A 22,427-nucleotide genomic window follows, 5' to 3' on the forward strand; every position below is an offset into this window, starting at 1 on the left:
GTCTCCTCCAGATGACTTGTCTGCCATTCGGATTAGCTGCAGCCCCGCGGATTTTTGCTTCGGTAACAAACTGGACAGCCGAAATACTTCGCAAGAACGGTCTGCGTCTAGTGGTTTATCTAGACGATTATCTGCTCGTACACCAGGACAGAGACGTTTTGGAAGTTCAAGTAAAGATGGCTATACGTTTTTTGAGCAACCTAGGTTGGTGGATCAATATGGAAAAATCGATTATGACACCAACGAGATTAATAGACTTTCTGGGAATAAGATGGGACACCAGATTCAACACAAAGTCCCTGCCCTTAGAAAAAATACAGAAAATTCGTCAGAAATTGCTCGTGCGGCTTGCGACCGGCAGTTGGAACCTAGAGCAGGCGCAACGCCTCTTAGGATACCTCAACTTTGCAACTTTCATCATCCACCGGGGAAGGTTGCATTGCCGAGTCCTGCAGTACCACAGCAACAAGCTCAGGAAGTATCCTCACTTATCAAAGCGGTATCCGGACGAGGTACGTACAGAGCTGGAGTGGTGGCTAGAGAACATCAGTCAGAGGACACCCATTCATCCTCAGAGAATGGCCACGAACCACGTCATCACCGACGCGTCGGACATTCAATGGGGAGCCCTTGTAAACAACGAGATGGTGAAAGGGTCATGGGAACACCACCAGAGAAAATGGCACTGCAATTTGAAGGAGATGTATGCAGTCATAGCCGCCATATCCTCCAGAGCAACGTTGCTCCAAGATTCGAGAGTAATTCTTCAGTGCGACAACAGAACAGTTGTTGCCTATATAAAGAACGAGGGAGGAACCCGGTCACGACAATTGCTAGATCTGACTCAAAAACTGCTGGCTCTTGTAGATCACCTCAATGTTGTACTTCTCCCTCACCACCTGCCGGGACTGTACAACACCGAAGCCGACCACCTCTCTCGAAATCGCGCCGGCTCCGAGTGGCATCTCACAGAAGAAGCAACCACGAGGCTGTTCAATCTGTGGGGAATACCAGACATAGACTTGTTCGCGTCTCGGACCGCACACGTGGTTTCAAACTATGTTACTCTAGACTTGCTAGACTCGAACGCCTGCTTTCACGACGAGTTCAGCAGATCTTGGCACTATCGACTGGCATGGCTGTTTCCACCACCCAGTCTGATACCCAGAGTACTAGGCCACCTCAACTCAGCCTCAGGTCGGTACATACTAGTGGCACCCAAGTGGAAGAAGCCCTTTTGGAGGCCAGACCTGAAAGCACGGGCCCTCAAACGACCCGTGAAAATCAGAGATCTGAGCACCAGTCTGGTGGACACAATGACAATGATACCGCCAGCTCAAGTCAGCAATCTAGGCCTGGAAGCTTGGCTCATTTCGGGTGGGACGCGCTGACTGAGACATGGACATCGCAGGAGAAAAGCTTACTGTTATCATGCTGGAGAGAGTCTACGATAAGAACATACGCCCCTATTTGGAATAAGTGGGTAAGGTTTTGTCAGGAAAATAGCATTAACTCTCGTGTACCTGAACCATCAAATGTAGCTAGATATCTCGGTTACCTGTATTTATCTCATGGTCTCTGCCATCGAACCATTCTAGTTTATAAATCGGTTATAGCATCCGTTTGTGAAACCATATCGGATATAAAAATAGCGTCAAGTCCAATAGTGAAACATATACTCAAAGCTATTTCCCTGGCAAAACCTGCACCTCCTAAACTACCTATATGGGATGCAAGAATTTTGATTCGCTATTTAAAGAATTATATTATAGATTTGAATAGTGTATATCAAATATCCAGGCACACTGCCGCTATTTTGCTGTTAGCTTCTGGTCGCAGAGTACATGACCTTACTCTTTTACATGTTGACAGTGAACATTTTATAGATAATGTAGATTCCATCACCTTGCATCCTATATTTGGGTCGAAGACCGATTCATCTTCATATCAACAATCAAGTTGGACTTTTGTAGCTGCTCCTGACCAAAACATCGATGCAGTATACTGGCTACGTACTCTAGTGAACATGACACAACAAATCAGAGGTAATATTAGTAATCTATTTTTAGCAACTAAAGGCCCTACTAGACCAGCTACTGCAGCGATGATCGGTGGTTGGATAAAAGGTCTTTTAGCTGATTCTGGTATTCAGGCCTCACCTGGAAGTTGTAGAGCAGCGGTATCCTCCTTAAATTGGGTAGAAAATTACCACATTAATGATATCTTAGCTAAAGGTAATTGGCAACATGAGCATACATTTAAGAAGTTCTATCAAAAACATATTATTAATACAACAAATGCAGAGATAACTGCTGAAAAATCTATATCTCAGTATTTTCATGCTAAATCTTAATATTTCATTGGAAAATATTTGATTTATGTTGATTTAAATTCATAAGTTAGTGTTATATGCTTATCTTCAAGGAATTTAAATTATGTATATTAATGCTATGTTTCAATTAAATATAATGAATCACATTGTTGCGTTTTAAATAAATATTATTTTTATTACAAATACAAGCCACCAGAAGATAACAAACAATCTCTCATAATGGACTTCGGACGTCAACCGGAACACATAATATAAAAATTTTACCTTCCAATAAAATTTGTATTATGTTTCCTAAGACGTCCGAAGTCCAAGTAATGTCTTCCTGGGGCTACATCCATCATTATGAGCCGAACAATGACAAATTTGGCGGCTTGTATTTGTTTTGTCAGTTTAGTTCCAGAAAGGAGTATAGGGGGCGTGGTAGGCGTGAATTAGGAAACGGAAGTGGTAAAATTTAGCGACCTGCAGCGGAAATCAGACGATGTACTCTCATAATGGACTTCGGACGTCTTAGGAAACATAATACAAATTTTATTGGAAGGTAAAATTTTTATATTATTTATGATATATGACGGCGGCGGACGGTCAAATAAGTATCCTGATTATAAATAATCATCACAGATCATACTTCATAGCCTTGCACAAAGTAGTACCTTAGATATTGAATATAAAATAAAAAAAAATTATATTTAACTAAACGGTAACTTCTGGTGAAGTATTAAAATATTTTACGGACGAATTATGGTATAATGTATGTATGGTCGGTTTAAGTCATATGCTTAACTTCACTGATGTGAATGTTCTGTAATCCGTTACAATCGGATTAACACTTATTTCGCACAAACGGATCCGATTACTACAAAGCACACTGCTATTAAACTGAATACATGTTATACATATTTTGAAAGTTGAACATTTGTTTTATTGTTATTTTATAAATAAATATCGTGGTCAATTCAATTCTCCTATAGACTGTATTATAGAAACAAATATATTTTATGAACCAGTTACTATTTAATGAATAGAAATTCGTACCTAGTCAGTTCCTGATAGTCCTTCTTCCTTCCTTTTTCCTTTAGACCAAGGGTACTCTCTTTTTGAGCCGAGAAGCAAACTGTGACATGGTCCCACTGATAAGACATTTTTCCATTGACAGATACAATAGTAAGTTAGTATTGGAAGTGTTATTATTTTTTAATGTATTGGCATTTAATAGATGTTGAATTTAAGATTGATTTCCACTAACTAGCAACAACTGCGCGATGCTGATTGCGGTTTAAAATGGAATTTCAAATTCTGTCACATAACCTGTGTATCCATCAATCACCATTGGTTCAATGTTTTGGAATTATCTCCAAATCTTCTCATCAAAGGATAGGCCTTAGAGCTCAATGAGCACTCATTAAAAGCACGCTCTTATAACACAACTAAATATCAAACAAGTATACTGAACGCATTTTAACGCATTATATGTATGTATATATTTGCTTTAAAGAATGATCATTTTTAATGATTAAGTTGTTTACATGAAATGATAAATATTTTCAAGTTGTAGTTTAATAATAATTGAAATGGAAAAATCAATTTTACTGGAATTTAAATGACTTTCAAAAATATATTTTACATGTATTTAAGTATTCCGATTATTAAGTAATATAATAATGCAATTAATTAATAACACATCTTATCATAATTGAAATATACCGAAACCGATACATATGACAAGGAGTAAAGTCTATTTTCTGTAAGTAGGTGAGGTAGAAGTAAAGTGTGAAGGTATCAATAAAACAAACAAACAATTTTTTAATTCTATATTTAGAAAAAGCACCGTCTGTAAAACATACAAAATTTCGATAAAAAATTTATTGGCATCATTAGCGTATTATAAAATTGAAAAAATGATTGTATGATTATCATGTAATACGACAGTATAAAAATTTATTGTTCATTCATCGTAAGATTAACAGAATTGCTTTCAAATTAATTAGAAATATCTTAGCTTTAATACGCAGTTGAGCATTTAATATTAATCCTATAATTTTCGATCCGTTGACTATTTCTATATTATAAATAAGAAAAATATAAATTTGAAAAAAATTATCCGATTCAAATAGTCTTGGTAACTACACTCCTAATAAATATCGATCGAGTCGGCGACGGACTCGTGAATCTCGGGAAAATATACTTAATATTTATCAGTTACATAAAATACAGAGAACACAAGCACGAAGCGTTTACGAATGAAAAATAACAGATTCTGGAGTGCAGAGTGTTCCCAACTTAAAGTAAAATCAGTACTCAATCTTAAAATTTAATCCAACTCGTTATAAATTAAATAAAAATGCTCATAAAATACACTTATCAGATATATATAGTTAAAAGTGACATAGAAAATTTGGTTCCTACGTTCTAAATTTTCCAGTTGACGGGGCCCGATCCGGTCAAGACCGAAACGATCCGGAAAATTCCGGAACGTTCCGGTGTCATCGAGTTGTTGCACGCGGGCTATGTCACCTGGCCTTACAAAACTTATATCGAGTCTAAAATACGGCGATACTAGCGATATATAGTTGCGTTAAATATTGGCAGTTCAGGCCGTCTTCTCCTGCTCGATGATGTCCTTGGTGGGCAGGGGGTTCTTCTCGCAGGTCTCCGTGTGCTTCAGCTTAGTTGGGTCGAAGTTCTCGATGCCGTTCAAGAACTTGTTCTTCTCCTTCTCGGCTTCAATGGCTGTTGAATTAATTTGCATTTTAATAATGTTTTAGTACAATTGCACGTGCTTACATTTTTCTAGCGCCTCTATAATTTTTTTCTAAGACTAATTGCTAACCTTTTAATTTTAATGAAAGGAAATGCCTTTCAAACCTTTTTTTTGTTCTAAAACAAGTCAACAATTATTTCATAAGTAATACTTATAATCGATTTCAATAAAAATGTTTCTTAGGAAACTGAATCCGTTTATACAAAAAACAATGTGTGATATTTTTCCTTAAAATTTGAAGAATCTAATATATATTCAGTCAGCTTTATATTCAATTTAATCCTGAAACATGATGATCCAATCATGCTATGCAAATATAACAATTAATTCATACATATAAAAAATATACAACAGAATTAAAAACATAATATACATGCTAAGCAGAAAAAAAGCATAAAAAACCTTCAACAGGCGGCAATGGATTTTTCTCTTCCGTTGTTGTATGTTTCATTTGTGTCTTGTCGAAGTGTTCCACCCCTTCTAGAAGGTTCTGGTGTGCCTTCTCCGCTGCGACAACTATCAAGCAAATGCGTGCACGGCAACGTATAAAATAACAAGCATTCAATAATTATGTATTACAAGTAACAACTATCGAACATGCTTATGAGGAAGTTCGAAATAATCGCATATTACGGAAAAGCGTGTATAAAATGCAGATATATTTAATAAAATAATAATAAAAAAGATAACATTTTCGTCATTATATAACGCCCATTAAAAATAAATATTTAATTAAGCTTAAAACACTTTTGAAGAATATTAATACGTGCGTTTGCTTCAAGTGCATTCGATAAAAAATCGGGTACCATCTTTATCAGGAAGCGGGTTCTTCTCTTGTGTTTCCGTGTGCTTCAGCATGCTGGAATCGAACTTTTCAATACCGTCAAATAGGGACTTTTGAGTTTTTTCAGTTGCCACATCTGCGAAATATAGACAAGTATAATTTAATCGCAATAATGGCCTAGTGTACATTTTGATATGTTAGCTCCACACATGTGTATCAATACTGTCACGAACTGTAAAACATGATTGGTTTTAAAATGGTGAAATGGTGGAATACAGAAAAAAATGAAATGAAATCCGAACGATATTTCATTTACAAATACATGCTCGTTAAATCATTTTAGTAGAACAAATACAAAGCATTATTATTATAAAAACAACTCTTGTTAAAAAGACTAGGCTCATTGAACAGCGAAAGCTGTCGTTTTGACGTACTACACTTTTCCACCCAGTAAAGTACCTATGGCGTTGGGTAAGACAATTTTTTCTACGGTGTCCGTTTTCTTTAGAGAGGATGTCTGAAATTGCTCTACGTCGTGGAGGAGTGCTGAGTGCAGCTTTTCTTTTGCAACGTCTGTTATAAAAATTTGTATTTTTACCTAGATTATATTATTCACGTTCCAGATCAGTCATAATTAAGTTTTTCCCACTATACGACCATAAAAACTTGTTAAACGTGAACCAATATTGACAATGATTATAAACGAATAAGTAATTTTGCTAATAGATTGTTTATTGGTAAAAATTGTATTAAATAAACAAATGTTATACCAAGTACTAGTAAGTAAGAAATATTTTTTCGTTGCATTTACAATAGTGGCAAATTTAAACCATATCATTTGATGAAGTCGCACGACACTCGTTTCATACGCTGTAATCAAGTACATAAATAGTTGTAGTATAACATCTTAGTTTAAACACTCCTAAATAATCTATCGCCTCTCTTTTGTCTTCGGAGCTGAATTCTTCACCGACTGTAGGATTTGCTATTTAATACTAGATATAGAAAATACTGCTGGCGATCTTGATATTGTAAGATTTTTACGATTTTAATTTTGATTTCCTTTATGTTTAATTGTAATATTATGGAAATACTTAAATGAATTTTGAAAATAGTTTTATTGGTTATTTAATCACATAAATATGATCACACACCTTCGGCTGATGGTAGCACGATTTTTTCATTAGTGTCAACATCCCGTAGACAGCTGGGGTTGAACGCTTCCAACTGGCTCTTGAGATCAGTGGCGACCTTGGGGAGGTCCTTGAGGGAGGGGGAATCACTGACTGAGCAGGCCATTGTTAAGAGATCTGGAACAAAAATAATTGTAAGTTGTTGCGTCTCCTAGTTTTTTCTTATTGTATTTTTCATTTGTCGATGTAAGTATAATAAATAAATAAATAAGGATAACTTAATTAATTTCTTGACAATACCAACATAACGTAATATTTACCATAAGCATGTACATAAACCAAAGTAAGCACGGGAGCGTGTTATTTACGCTTCCATAAATAATTTACAGAAATTGGTTTTGTCATCAAGTAACTTCCTAGTTAACGTTATCTATTTCGAGAGTAATTAGCTTCGTAAACATATTAAAGTAAAACCAACAAAGTAACATCTAACTGTTTCAATAAGTGTATAGCCCTTGTACTTTCGATATTCCGTTCCCAAAAGTACTCTATAGACAGAGACACATTTGTTTATCGCTGTTTAATTTTTATTTAATTTATAAAAGTTACCAAATATTAGGTTGTATGACGGAATACCTTTTCTTTTTATAACAAAAAATAACGCACAAACAAAATTAACCTTTTTTGTTATTTCGAAAAAAAAAAAAACATTTGTGTAAATAGAACCTTATTTTTCAATGTACTTAAGTACATATTAATTAAAGAGGCATATTTTTCCTTTGTACCAGTATAACCGGCAATACCTGACTCATGCAACCTACGTAACAATCTTCTTTCCATACATACAAAAGCAAACGCATTACGTGACCTGTAAAAAAAACAGCTTGATTGTTTATTTACCGGTTAGACACGTTTTTAAGTCAGCCATATTCGAAAATCGATGATGTAAATAATTTTCGCTGATTTTATCGACTCAATAAATGATAGTTGAATGTGAATATTGTAATATGCACGGCTGCACGCGACTTTGAGCACGCACATTCTTCAAAATGTTTATAAAAAAAACCGTCATTTCCTTCCCTTAAACAACAGTCGTGCAAGTTGATTCATACCAAACTAGATTTTGCGATAAGTTGAGAGTTCGAAAATCATGAAAAAAATATCATATATATGTAATATATATTTATTACGCATAAATTGAAACGGCTCCGTAAATTTTATTACATTACTTGAAGTATACTCATAAGTCATAAATATATTATAATAATCACGCCTCCACAATTACTAGAACGATCTCTAAATACTTTTACTTACAAAACTTTCATTCATTGATTATTTTTGTAATAAAGTAGAAAACTCTTAATACTAATAGTCAATAAAAACGCTCGATCGTAGGTGTTGCCGCAAAAACACGATTTGAATACAAAATTCGTCGGCCATTGTTGTCGGCGACTCGATGTACATTGTATACTAAATACGAATGCATCCTGTTGAGAGGGAAACAGTCTTTTGTCCAGGGAGGATGTCGGAGAGGGTGGTTAAAATAATCGCCTATTCAACATTTCGTAGTCTAGGCGAAATGTGAAGCGATGTAAACGAGCATTCGAGAAATTTCTGTTTTAATCAGACTCTATTCAGATCTACCCGCTATTTTTGAAAAGAATAGTTTCTGTAATATGTAAAAATTATCAAGCCAAAAATGACAAATCTTTGTTCGAATTTGACAAGAATATAAAGAACATTTTTTTTTAATGCAACACTACAGACGACGTTTTTTATTGTAATTTATGCATTCTATATTTTATGCCAGCAACTAAGTTCCAGAAGAAAGAAAAATTACAAGTAAAGAGCTTCCATCTTTAAAAAAAGAACGTAAGATTTTATCACCCGTTTAATTTTTTTAGATTATTATAATTATGATGAAATAATGCGGGCTATAACATATTTTAACATGTAAATAACGATCTCAAAGTGTAATTAATATCGATGTTATTGCACAAAATGTGTCGTGTCCGACAGCGGCTGTCGACTACTAATATATTACAAAGAGAAACTGATATGGCTGTTTGACATTAAAATAACAAGATAACTACAATGTAAAGAATAACATTTATTATCTGTAGCGTTAAGGATGATATAAAAGTAAGACTTTAATTTCGAGACACCATAACGAATGAGTGAAAATTATTAGACTTATGTCGAAATGTTTCACTTCCAAATTCAAGCATTCAAATTTTTTAAAAAACTTAATAAGTATTTACATTTGCAACTAAATACACTTATCACTTATTTTATAAGTATGGCGCCGTAGCCCGTCCGTTGCCATCTCGTATGCGATAAGGCAAATCCAGCAAAACAAGTTTTAGCTTGTTATTTAAAGTTGTTGGTCATAACTTCCATAAGTGGTTGTATCGCTTTCTAGCTAATAATGTCGGAAAATTATATTTGTTCACCAATTTATCATATTCATTAAGAAACTTAATTTCATCGTACATAATTAGTATAGTGATTACCAATAGATGGCGCTAATGGATTACTGAATCGCGTAGGCAAGATTCAGAACAGTTTATGATGTTAAAATGTTTTAACAAATAAGAGTACGGGGAGGAGCTTGTCTTTTGTTTATCCATATTGTCGTCAGAGACTCCGATCTCCTTATCTTCCATGAGGAGACAGGATATAGAGACCCGAGTTGCAAACGTTGTTCAACTTCGTTGATTAATGATAGACCTATACCTACTAACTACATACTACTATAAAATTTAAAATCAAGTACGTATTTTTAAAACCTAAACGGAGTATGTTAACACGGAAGAATTAAAAAAAATAAACATCGATAACGACACTAGAATGTTAAACAACACACATATTTCAATAAAAAAGCCGTGTACAGTGCACGCAACACGCCAACTTGAATGGAATTATTTAATCATACTTGACAAATTAACCATTTACGATTATTAGTTAACGTGTCCTTTTTTCTTTACAATGTCAAATCAATGAAAAAAACGAGAAATCGTTAGGTATTTAACCAAACTCTCACTAAAAAACTGAACTAAATATTTATATGTTTATTAAATAATACACTAGCTCCCCGAGTTGCTTTCCAGACACGTAGACAAAGTCACAGGTATGAGCTCGTTTGAAATTAAATTAATGTAAATTGCGTTATGATTAAGTATTCAAGAACAACTATATTGTTTCGCGGTCAGTAACTCTATCTCTAAGCGGTCAAGTATAGTTGCGGTCTGATAGACAGTGCAGATAAATTAATAATTAAGTTTGTGGGAATATACTTAAATTTTAATTCTAGCTGATGCAAGTTGCTTCGCTGTTTAAATTTTAATTAATTTTAAAATATTGGAATTACTTTAAGTCTTCAAATTAATATTAAAGTAACTATGTAATTAAAGCATAATTTAATAGTAATTTTAATTTAGTATCTTTGAGATTAGTGTAAAAAATAATATATATTTTTTAATAAATATTGAATATGCATATATCATTTTTTGTTAATAATAATATTCTACTTTCGGTAAAGTACAGAAAGTAGCTGTTTGAACAAAATATATTAAATTTAACTTCATTTATGATACTCAGAAATTAATGATAATAACAAGTAGCAATAGTTTATAATTATTTAATCATAATTAATTAATTCGCAACTTTCGAAATTTAGAATATGTAGATAATCGCGGAGGACTTTTTTAGACATCACTCACTAAACACATTGATTCACTTATCTATGATACGGCAATTTTCTGCTTTTTACCAGCGTCTCTGCACGAAACACGTTAAATTATACTGCAAAAAATCTTCATAAACACAGACGAAGATTATACAAATATAAGAGTATCGTTACATCTAACCGCATGCCCTACGGCATTTGTCCTTTAACTTATCATTTAAAAAAAAAACTTTGAATACGTACATCTAAAATTATTGACACTCCAATTTACAAAATTGATAGGGCAATTTATACTAACGAAAAACGTTTAATATTGTAATGTTATTAATTGTGATAAAAATAAATAGATACATATTCGCAAGTAAATGGAATTAACTAGGTATAAACAGTTATTTTATACACATTTTTAAACGAGAAAGTAGCAACCATAACGTTTCATTATGCTGTCTTCAAATTCCTCGCACAAAGGACTTCATTATGTAGAACCGTTTCGCTAGTATTCAGTTTTCACTAAATAAGCGAAAATTAACGTCTTCCCGACTTTGAAAATGGGAGTATAATATTACTTATATTATACTCCCATTTAACATCTGAATAACATCGTCGTTTGTCTTTTTACTGAATGGTAACACTTTGTTATCATTATGTAAATAATAAAAAGTTTAAAATAAAACTGAATCGTAGTTTTTATGTGCATTAGTTAAAAAAAAAAAAACACAAACAATATTATATCATTATAAAATAAACCTAATAGTATTAAATTACATTCGAATTATAAACTGCATTTTTAATTTTAAACAGTACCATAAACAAAACATTTTAAATACAAAAAAGGTATTCTAAGCAAAGGAACTAACAATACGTAGTTAAAATCCATAGACCAATTTAAACACAATGGGGTGACCATATGTTGAATCCAAATAAAATCTCACATCGTGGATTACGATGTTAACGGTTCTGTCATGTCATGGCTTCTTTCTACATCCTTATATGGTAACAGTACGAGGAGGACAGGCGAACCGGCTTAAATATTGCGATAAAAAATATCACAACACGCAGGCCATATGGTTGCTTGTAATGTTAAATTTTTTAATACGAAACAAAGGGAGTCTTGTTCGACTCATTTGTATAATGCGTTATGACATTACGCTTTAAAAGATCTCGTTGTTTCCTAATGTTTCTATCATTACACACATCCTGATTACAATATGGAATGTGGAAGCAGTTCTTCAGTGTATCTTTGTATATATATTTTGTTAATATTGGTACTTATTACTTGTACGTTATAAAGTATCTCCCTATACATATTATATTCATATGTGTATGTACTGTTAAAGCAATACTATATAATTTAATAGAAGATATTATTGTTTTTATTTTTTATGATTATTATTTGAAATAAAAGATATATTTAATTAGTAATTTCATAGTAAAATTTTGTGCCATAATTACTGGCTCCTCATTGAAATAGAACTTTCCAATAATCTTTTCTTACTGAGTGAATAAGTCGAAAGGAGAACTATGCTAATTTTCAAGTTAATTGAAGTTTCCGAGTCTTCGTCATGAGTCAGTCAACGATAAATCACTTATGTATATTGTGATATAAATAAATTTTCATATTACATACATATATCAATACGCTATTAAGTAGGTATGTAAGAACCTAATATGAATACAAAATAAGTCCTAATATATTTAGGGCCCGATAAAGACATTTCATTTTGAAGATAAGGCCTTAGTCTCCTACATAATGTAAGCGGCTACAAATTCCAAGGGCAAAAAATTGGGATCGATAGCAAGCGACATTAGGCGCGTCTGAGAGGGGAAGCGATCACTGAACCGCGGGCCGTGACTCACGCAGGCAAATGGCGGGGTTGCCATTTTTGTAATAACATTATTATAAATGATATTCATTTTACATTTCTTCTTTATTTAAAGAGAAGAAAAATTAAAATCGCAATATAAACAGAAATGTATTAAAATATATCAACAAATCAAACCATTTAATTGTTTTAAATTATCAAATATCTGTTAAAATGTAACAACATTTGGTAACAACCAAAACTACTTTTTTTTTTAAGTGTTTAAATATTTAATTGCAAAAGCTGCACACTAATGTAATAATATATAATCTAAACATATCTTACATGTCCTTAATAAGCTGTAGAAAGTTTAAAGTTATTTAAATTTCACCGTAACAAATTAACGGCTACGTAGTTCGTACAGTTTCTTTTAGTTTCAAACACATATTCATTACTTTTAATGACTACGTTAAAGATTTTCTAAGAAAAAAATACATTATGAATTAAAATGAAATCGAATAATCGACGAACGATGTTGACGAATAAAATACGTATATTGTGCAACGATATTTTTATATAAATAATTTATGGAGATCGTAAAATCAAATTATAAGCTGCATTCTGGCGCGCGAACAAGTAGGTAAATAAAGAGAAGTAATAAATTATATTATACTGTTATTTCTGGAACGGTAACTATTTTCAGCGGTCCAAATTTATCATGCTTTTGACAGTTATATTTTTAATATTTTAATTATAAGGCGTTGAATCGTATGTTACTGAAATGTATAAAAATGTATATTTTAATTTCAAAAATTTTATGATTGTCTCATAAGCTTATGTGGCTAAGTATATATCTAAATACTTAAAAAAGCGAAATCTTCTCTCGGATTAGTGCGCTGTAGTGCGATTTACAAAAACAGATTAAATAGCCAATGACGCAGCTGAACACATTACAAAACAAATGTTTTTAAAACACTCTTTTTTTTAATTTTACGTTGTTGGGAATAACAATGAACATTTTCTATGATTTATTATTGTCTATATAACTTTTAAATAATAATGCGACTATAACAATCCCTAGTTACTCTATTTATAAATCTAAATCCATCTAAGCAGCAATTTCTTAAAGAAATCATCTACGTTGTTGAAATGACCTTGCGTCTATAAATACAACGCATTCCGGATGATCGTGATTCGTGACATACGCCTGGAGAATAAGACTATAGCTGTAGTCGAATGGAGTGAGCATTTTCACCATTTATGGCGCTAAGCAATGTGAGAAGTAGGTCGCTTTGTATGCTATCTGTGCGCGACCTTCGATTCGATGCACATGACTGTATGTGTATTGAGATGCTGAGCTCGCTTGTGATATATGTATTCTCATCTTGATTATATTTCGAAATGTTATATTATTATCGAAAGATTAATGTCACGATGAATTTATTTTTTATACTTACGTTTTGAATTTGACTTTATGCCATTTCAAAAATTCAGTCCTAGTTATCAGTGTATTATCAAACATTTTACAATCTTTATCCGAGATTTCAAGTTCGATTTGGATTTATAATAACTGCGGTAATTTTTTAACGAAATTGGGAAGGAGAAATTTATACTTAGTTTTGTTTTTAATAAAGCGTAGTAGTAATGAAAAAAAAAAAATCTTTCAAAGAATGTTTAGAACCACCACGCTGCTATACTGCAGGATGGTGAATACACATGTAGCAGTAAGACAACGCTTGCTTTTTCACCGTCGAACACAAAATTAATAAAGCTATATAAGATTCACGTGAACCACCTCTTCTTCGGCTATTCTTATTAGTATTTACTGATCAATATTTTTTTTTTCTTAATTTTTATATTTAAATATATAAATATAGATATCAATTATAAACCACGCGAAAGATAACACGAGTAGAAAAATCTTTAAAATGAGCGATTGTAACGCAGGATTAAGATAATAAAAAAAAAACCAATAGAATTTAAGCCGGGATTACGACTTTCTGGAAAATTTAGAGCAAGCTAGGAAAAGATTGTACGGTTGTACCTTGCGAGAATTTTGTTTAATCTCTGAGATTCTCTTTTTTTCTTTAAATTTCAAGATATTTTAATTAGATAAGTCCAATAGAAATTATAAACTTAAAACACTGGAAGATTTTATGTAAATTATATATTCTTATTTTTTATTAATGACAAGAATAGACGGATCATTGATCAAATAGAAAAAAAATACAATATCTAGTATCATAACATTATTCCTAGGTATCCTTCACACATATGTACATTAGTCCAATAGATTCCATGACGAGAGATCTATTTTTCGCCTAGCACTGCGCCATTTAGACTATAAATACAAACACCAGAATGCTACTTTTGACATTTGTACGATATCTTTGGAAACGTTATTTTAGAACATATTTTATAAGCGATGCGTTATTTTTTTATGCCGTTAAATTTTTTATCTGTGTAGTGAGCGATCAACTTGTCAAATTCATCATCATTGTTTTAAAGTTAAAATACAACAGTGTTCTTCGTGTGTTCTCCTTTATAGATAAATGACATCGGTGAAATAATCTGTGGCTAGCCGTTATAAAGAAATGGAAAAACGTGTGCATCGGAATGCTATCAAGGCTAATGATCAACCGATCATATTGTTGCCGTTCTAGATTTTACAGATGAAATTTAAATATAGAATAAAATGTAATATAGGCGATTTAACGGAAGCGTTCAATTTTGTTTTTTTTTTTATGTAAATTTTTATGTATAATATGATTTAATTAAAACTTAATTGTATGAGATTGTGGGTTCAAACCCCGGCAAGACCATTGAACTGCACATTGAATCACTGAATTTCTTTGTGCCTAATTTGTGTTTATAATGCACTCGTTCTCCGGCACGACCACATTGTAGCAGCTTGTCTAACCTTTTCAGAAAAGAAAGGAAGCCTTCGCCCAACAGTAGAATATGAAGTCTGTTAGTTACGTTTTCTACGTGTATAACGAATAGGTTCCAGTGTGAAATCTGCAACTTGCAGAGCGAATTTAAGCTAGGTACACACAGTGAAGCTAGACAATCGCTCGCAATCTATAACGTTCTTGGTGCTATTGTCCGATTATATAGATAAACGATTCAAGCTGCTTCCGCACGCCATCAGAAGACAACTAACTGGCATTTCTAATCGTAAAGAATAGTGTTTAACATTCAATTAATGTAATTATCTAAGTTCCACTTAAATTATAAAGAAAATATAAATAAATATTTAATTTGATTTATTTGATTGCTCGCTCAACTAATGTTCAATTGACTCTGTGCTTTGCCAGACATGAGTTGATGAGGAAGCTCACGTTAATTGTAACAATTTCAACTTTAATATCCTTTAATAAATTTAAACTTCCCTAGAAATTCTACAAGCTTTTAAAACTTTCTTTTAAAACATTTAATGAATCAGAAAGCTAAAAATAATAAAATCTAAAGTTATAAAATAATCTTTATTAATTTATATGAATAGCAATTGCATTGTAATAAAAATATCGTTAAAATCGATGACTAAAAGTTTGGATACGTAAGTGTCATTGAACTTTTCTAGAATGTAACATCAAAAATTACGTCTCAAATTTTATGGAGCGTCAAGACATGGCAATTAAACACGCATGAGCATCACGGACGGGTGCTGATGCGCTTCTCACATATTTTTTTTTCGTCTAAGCCGAATCTAGTCAGATAATTAAATTTTACAGTTTTATTATTTTTTGAATGCTCTCATAGTTAACCTCTTTCATAATTAAGCTTTGCTTTTTTTTTTAATTTTCCGATTACTGACCGGTACGTTACTTGACAATGACAAATAGATTTATTGAAAAAATGGTTCGCTATTCGCTATACATTTTAAACAGTTCGATATTCAAATATATAAAAACAAAAATGATCTTCATTTATTAAAAAAGTTAGTAATGTAATCACGAGGGAATCTACATAGGTATTATATCAGCTCCCGAACATGGCGGTCCGGTCCCCTCGCTTATTGATCCGCAGAACAGACGTAGGGTACCTAGGACGACTCGACAGACTGAATTTATTGTATCTATACATTTCGTTATCTATTTTATTGCCACGAAACTACCCTTTTTGACTTCTAAGTGGTATAATATACTTTATGGGGTAGCAAAAGGTAAATTCGTTGTATAAATTAAAGGAGATTATAATCAAATGAGATCAAGTCAGTATTACAGCTTGTGTAACCTTCCACGACCCATACTGAGTCACAGCCTTTTCACAGCAAGGCCTGCCTTTAGGTTTCTTTTTAATATATCGCATACTTGTTATTGCAAATGATCTTGAAATTGATAATTTCAAAAATCATAAATTATTGTAATAAGAAAGCCATTTTTCTTAAACATGAGATAATAATATATATCGTGTGCTGTTTCTTAAGAATTAGCGTCAATAAGTATTGGTAAAGTTTTATATTGCTAAATGTTTTTTAAAGGTATCGGAAACGGTTTTCCTTCCCCTAACATAAAAACGTTACTTAAATATTAAAGTTAAAAAGGGTTAGTAATGACTGTTTTCACTTTCCTTATACAATCACGTGTTCATTCAAACCGCCCGAAGACAACCCTAGCCCTTGTTAGGTATTAGGGGTTGTTTGGTCTCGCGCAATCGATTTGTGTATTCGGGGGTGTCTCCCTCCCACTCAGGATATACGCCATTCGTTCTCTCTCTCACACATGCGCTAGTCCGTCTGGACAAATTTCATTACCATCGCATTCGAAGTACATAACCGACTATTTACCAACACGAGAAGTATGTATTCGTGAGTCGAGACAAAATTCAACGAAGCCATTATACTGCTGTGAATCATTTTCCGAGTACATTATCGAAATTATATTAAACATAAACAGGAAAACGGTCCATTCATTATTATTATATCGGATTATATGTTGAGTACATAAAGACAATTGAACAACATTACAATGGTCATTATTTATCTTTTATAATTGAATTTGAACACTAATGTATACTAATAACATAATTACTATAAGAAAATCAAAGTAATAAATACTCTACGAATGTATATTTATTACATTTTCTTACATTTAATTTCCAATACGATTTATGCGAAGCAAATCATCCAACGATCAAGGTTACTCGAGTACAAAATGTCTTGTAACTTAAAGTTTAATGCTCAATAATACAGTCTCGACGATAATAATTGAAGCAATTACAGATTATAAGATTTCTGAACGATTGGCGTTTAAGACGCTTTGGCGCGTGAAAGCGGCGAAAGTAGACATGACATCCAAACCGGTTTAAATCTTTTGTAATTGTTCCTTCTTTGTATGTAATTTATGTCAAGAACCTATAACGTCGCTTTTATGCCTACTAGTAAAACAAAATAAAGGTTTGTGTTTATTTGAATGTTAAAACGTTCGAGTGTAGGTTTTATCTTTGAATTTTATTCGTGAATCAATTATACAAAAATGTTAAACGGCTGTATGTGTCAACCATGTGCTCGAATCACGATGTTACTCAGATTTCTATTTATAGTAACCCAACTGATTCGGGTTCGTTAACACTACACATGTCCTTTTTCAAGGACTCCGTTTAAAATTGTGCATTTCTTGTTATTTTAAGAATAACTGTAAGAGATCAACTAACATATAATGTTCTAAAATTTTGCTTCTCAATCCCGGTTATTTATTAGAAGCGTTTTTAAGTTGAACGACACCGTTATTTGAAGTAATTGTATTTTATTAACATAAATTTGCTAGATGGGTAACGAACCATAGATATATTTTTTTTATTTGTACTCAAAAGTGATGTATGCAAAGATGACTTCATTATTCCGTAAAGTATTTTTTTTTTTCTAATTTTGTTTTGATCTGCCGTCAGGTATCTGATTATTATTTGATAAATCTTTAAATACATGAAGTATATAATACGATAATAATTTCTTAAATCACTGCAGGTCGAAGCATACTGTTGATATAACTTTGTACTCTAAGTTTAAATTGTAGGTAGTAAAAAAATATCGATGCGTAGAATCAAGTTCGCCTTCGGTTATTGGGAACGGCCATATCTTACTCACGATGTAAAGAATGTATTGATACCATTATCGATATGTACGCTAAGTGCATACGAACATACGAAACGACGAATAAAAAGAATTCGCGTACATAATGCGGCAGATGGTATAAAACCGTATACGTAGATGAAGTCATGCAACCGCTCCCACCCGGCGAATACCGTTATGTCGGAAAACAATCGATACAAAAAGATTTAATTAAAAAGTTTTATATATATAAGCTCTTAAAAATACGATCCTAGAATAAAAAATTAGAAAATTAATAATTCTCATTACTTTCTATCCCTGTGATATTAAAAAAAAAAGTATTCATTTTATTACGCTCGATTTTTAAAATCCGTTACGGAACGGAAAAAACTAAATATTTTTCTGAAAATAAAAACAAAAATGATATAGCCTAAAACTTACCTAGATTTTTTGGTGTAGAGTGGACTTAACACGTTCACTGTGTTCGACCGGCAAAATGCGACTGGGTGGGTGTCGTGATGCCGTCAGTGAACAGTGAGGCTCAACAGACAGAAGTTGTATGCGGGCGATAAATCGGGGGTGGCGGCGCGCGGTAACTTACAGACTGCCACGCGTGATACACGTAACTCTTATCATTAGCGCTTGAAGGTGTATAATTCCACGGAACGGTACTGCGTTGACAGCTGTACACATACCTACCAATCTTTGTGTCGTATCGTGCGTCCTCGATGATTCATTCATAATCTATACGAATTGTATTGAAAACAAAACGCTATGGAATTATTCGTTATGAAAATATCTAAGATAATGCTAGTATTGTCGGTTCGGTATGTGCTGTGAGGTAATGTATGAATATTACCTCTTAGTACCTACTCTTCTACATTCATGCGACGGTATAATCCACTAGCTTTTAAAAGAATCCTGTGTGATGTAGACTGATTTGTAATAAATTGTTTTTTTTTTTATACTTAATAAGTGGGTACTCTAATCTAGATTTGACTTATCTATTAGATTCCTTCGTTTCAATTATTTTAATTAAAATAGAACTAAGATTTATTCACCAAAACTCTGTCCACTAGGGATGGGATATAGGTACATGTGAATTACTTCTGACACAGGCAGGTTTCCTCACAAAATTTTGTTTCATCACGTTGCACGATATGAATAATAACACAAGTTAGCTGAATTAGAACTCGATGTATTCATTTAAGTTACACCCGATGATTCACTACACTTGGTGACCAATTCGGCTCCTTACTTAAAAATTTTATTACTTTAATATTTATTACAAAGCAGGTTTTTGCGATGACTACACTAAATAATTAAACTTCCACGATATAACTCAAAGCAATTAGCTTTGTTAATTGCCACATACTGAGCAGTTCAATGACACGTGCTGTCAATAATGTAAACAGATTGAAAGATTAGAGGATCCCAAAACCCATCACGTGTGGTTTCTGTGACTGCTGCCTTGTCTGTGTAGGTGACAATAGGTACTATTATTGTTGGTAGAATGGTCAACGAGCTAGTTTTATTATGAAAACAAAGGAAATAAACAATTAGTCTTAAATACCACGACTGAAGACGCTTTGAGAAACCACGACATATCTTTATCTGATGCTAAGTTATTACCACTGCATATAGGTACATTTACGCTGTAAAAAAATAACCATTCCTTATCGACATCACCGATGCGCAACCATCTATGGGAACTAAGATGTTATGACACGTGTTCCTGTAACATTGGTTTACTCATGCCAATACTAAGCTTTACAGCTTGTAAATATGATGACTTAGTGGTAGTAGTAGTACCAGAAGGATTGTACAAAGCCCTGCCACCACAATACATAATACAACATTGCTAGTATAAATACAAGCGCAAATTTTAAATTAAATCAATTAGTTAAATATAATTATAATAACTAGTTACAGTAACTGTAGCCGACTAAATAATTAAAATAACTTGTGTTCGTTGAAAGACTTTTTTTTTTAAATACTGTTATGTTTGGTAAAGTTCATTTCTAAAACTATAACCTGAGTTCTTTTGACATTTTATTATAAGAAATAGGATCGAATAGCACTCGAATCACAAAAGAGTTTTATCGAATTTGCCGCCTTTTTCCTGACAATGTTATATTTTAATTCACAATAAAACAATAAAGATTTGATGAAGAGATATCGATATTTCCGTAATTATCTTTTGTTAATACAGTCGTCAGCCATTACGTGCAATGCGTCACAGTAACAGGTAAATAAAAACAATGTATGACTCAGTTCTGACAGAAACAAACTGGGTCGTTAGTGTCTTTTATTTATTTTTTTGTTATGAAGATGACGTTTCATTTTTCCAGTTAGCCTTACGGGACAACAACACGTAACTACATAATTTAACAATAGTAAAAAAAAGTAACCATACCATCCATGTCATATGTACGTCTCGACAAATTTTCCATGTATACATCGCAGAGGAATAATTCAATACGGTAGTGTACGTGTCAAACTTGCATTCAAATATTTTCTCCGACACGTGTAGACCTCAAGAAATAGGTTTGAGCTAGAAATATTAAATTATAAACACACTAGTTGTCGCCCACAGATTCGCTCGAGTTTTTGGGTTGATCATCGACATTAGGTGTAAAAATTTGTAATCTTCATTAAATAATTCATCAATTTATAACATTAATATAGAAATAAGCTCAAACTTATAGCATTGCCCGTGTTTGGCTTCGTTCGCAGTTCATTCGGTTGTTCCCAGTAAAAATATTAATTTTACTTTTGACCTTATTGCACCGCAATTCTTTTGATTATGCTGATGGTTTTATTAATTTTATTTATAAACATTTACGTTCAGTTTATTCCTTATTTATAAGGAGTCTGAGATCTATATATACTTAAATATCATAAATTAAAGATTCCGTATATTTAGAACGAATTATTTATGCCAATTTCGCCAGTCGTACGTAAATGTAGCGATGAATTACGTTTCATATGCATAAATAACTTTAATTGGCTCACGTAGGTATATAAAGCATATCCTAAGCTGAGCTTCCTAAGTCTGGTTTAATATATATTATATATTTGTAATGTTCTTAAGAATATTTCTTACTCGTAATCTTTTCCGATAACAAATTGTTTTTTTTTTAATGAGCATATTTAAAAAAACAATTACGAGTAAAACAATTATAGTCCCCTATATTAGAATGAAATAAATATATAGGATATAAAAATGCATTACAAAACAGATTGTCTCATTTAAGCACGTTGAAAATGGCAAAGCAAGGCAAAGATTCGAATCTAAACTGATGTTTAGATATGAACACGTAAAAGAGTATGTCCACGGCACAGTCTCGTAATGTGCTATGAACGCACACGGTACAGAAACAAGTATGACACGTCACAAGAACTATAGAATATTCCAATGGAAGTAGGAATAAAGATAAACAAAGCTTATTTAAAGTATTTCATGCGATTTCGTAATAGCTCATCTATATTGTGCACTACTAAGAGTTTAAGATTAATATATCTTTACTTATAATAAAAAAAAATTACACTTAAATACAGTCGACTCCCGGTAATCCGGCCCCTGGCTAATCCGGCACCCCTATAATCCGACATGTCTATTAATATTGAATATTTTTTTGTCAATCTTCGCTTATGTAGATAATGCATGATTGAGCAGGTTACAACTTTTACGCCACCACTAGTGTGCTCGACGTGTTTTTTGTTTTGATTTTGATTGCTTAGTTTGAATTTGACTACACGTGATAGCTATCACTGCTTTGTACTTCAGAGTATAACATATAGAATATTATTATTGGATATGTAATTTGTCGGATTACAAGGAACTCTTTTGTAAATAATTCCGGACTATTGGGGTT

The 22,427-nt window shown here is 32.6% G+C and overlaps 2 protein-coding genes across 5 annotated transcripts; one reads left to right on the plus strand and one right to left on the minus strand.

Moving 5' to 3' along the window:
• The first annotated feature begins 11 nt into the window (after positions 1-11).
• On the plus strand, positions 12-1,391 carry LOC125067046. Its single transcript, XM_047675424.1, has one exon. The coding sequence runs from the start codon at positions 12-14 to the stop codon at positions 1,389-1,391; it is 1,380 nt and encodes a 459-aa protein (XP_047531380.1).
• A 3,429-nt stretch (positions 1,392-4,820) lies between these two features.
• Positions 4,821-19,144, minus strand: LOC125066688 (thymosin beta). 4 transcript variants are annotated; one of them, XM_047674902.1, is made up of 6 exons: positions 18,991-19,144; positions 7,032-7,187; positions 6,337-6,450; positions 5,900-6,013; positions 5,496-5,609; positions 4,821-5,062 (listed from the first exon to the last, which is right to left on the minus strand). In XM_047674902.1, the coding sequence occupies exons 2-6, from the start codon at positions 7,174-7,176 to the stop codon at positions 4,923-4,925; spliced, it is 627 nt and encodes a 208-aa protein (XP_047530858.1). In that variant the 5' UTR covers positions 7,177-7,187; positions 18,991-19,144; the 3' UTR covers positions 4,821-4,922. The 4 variants fall into 4 exon arrangements, with proteins under 4 accessions (XP_047530858.1, XP_047530860.1, XP_047530859.1 ...); XM_047674904.1 differs by lacking the exon at positions 5,496-5,609; XM_047674903.1 differs by lacking the exon at positions 6,337-6,450 and having other exon boundaries at positions 18,991-19,143.
• Positions 19,145-22,427: the final 3,283 nt, after the last annotated feature.

This window comes from Vanessa atalanta, chromosome 10 (assembly GCF_905147765.1).
Source record: "Vanessa atalanta chromosome 10, ilVanAtal1.2, whole genome shotgun sequence".
Classification (NCBI taxonomy): domain Eukaryota; kingdom Metazoa; phylum Arthropoda; class Insecta; order Lepidoptera; family Nymphalidae; genus Vanessa; species Vanessa atalanta.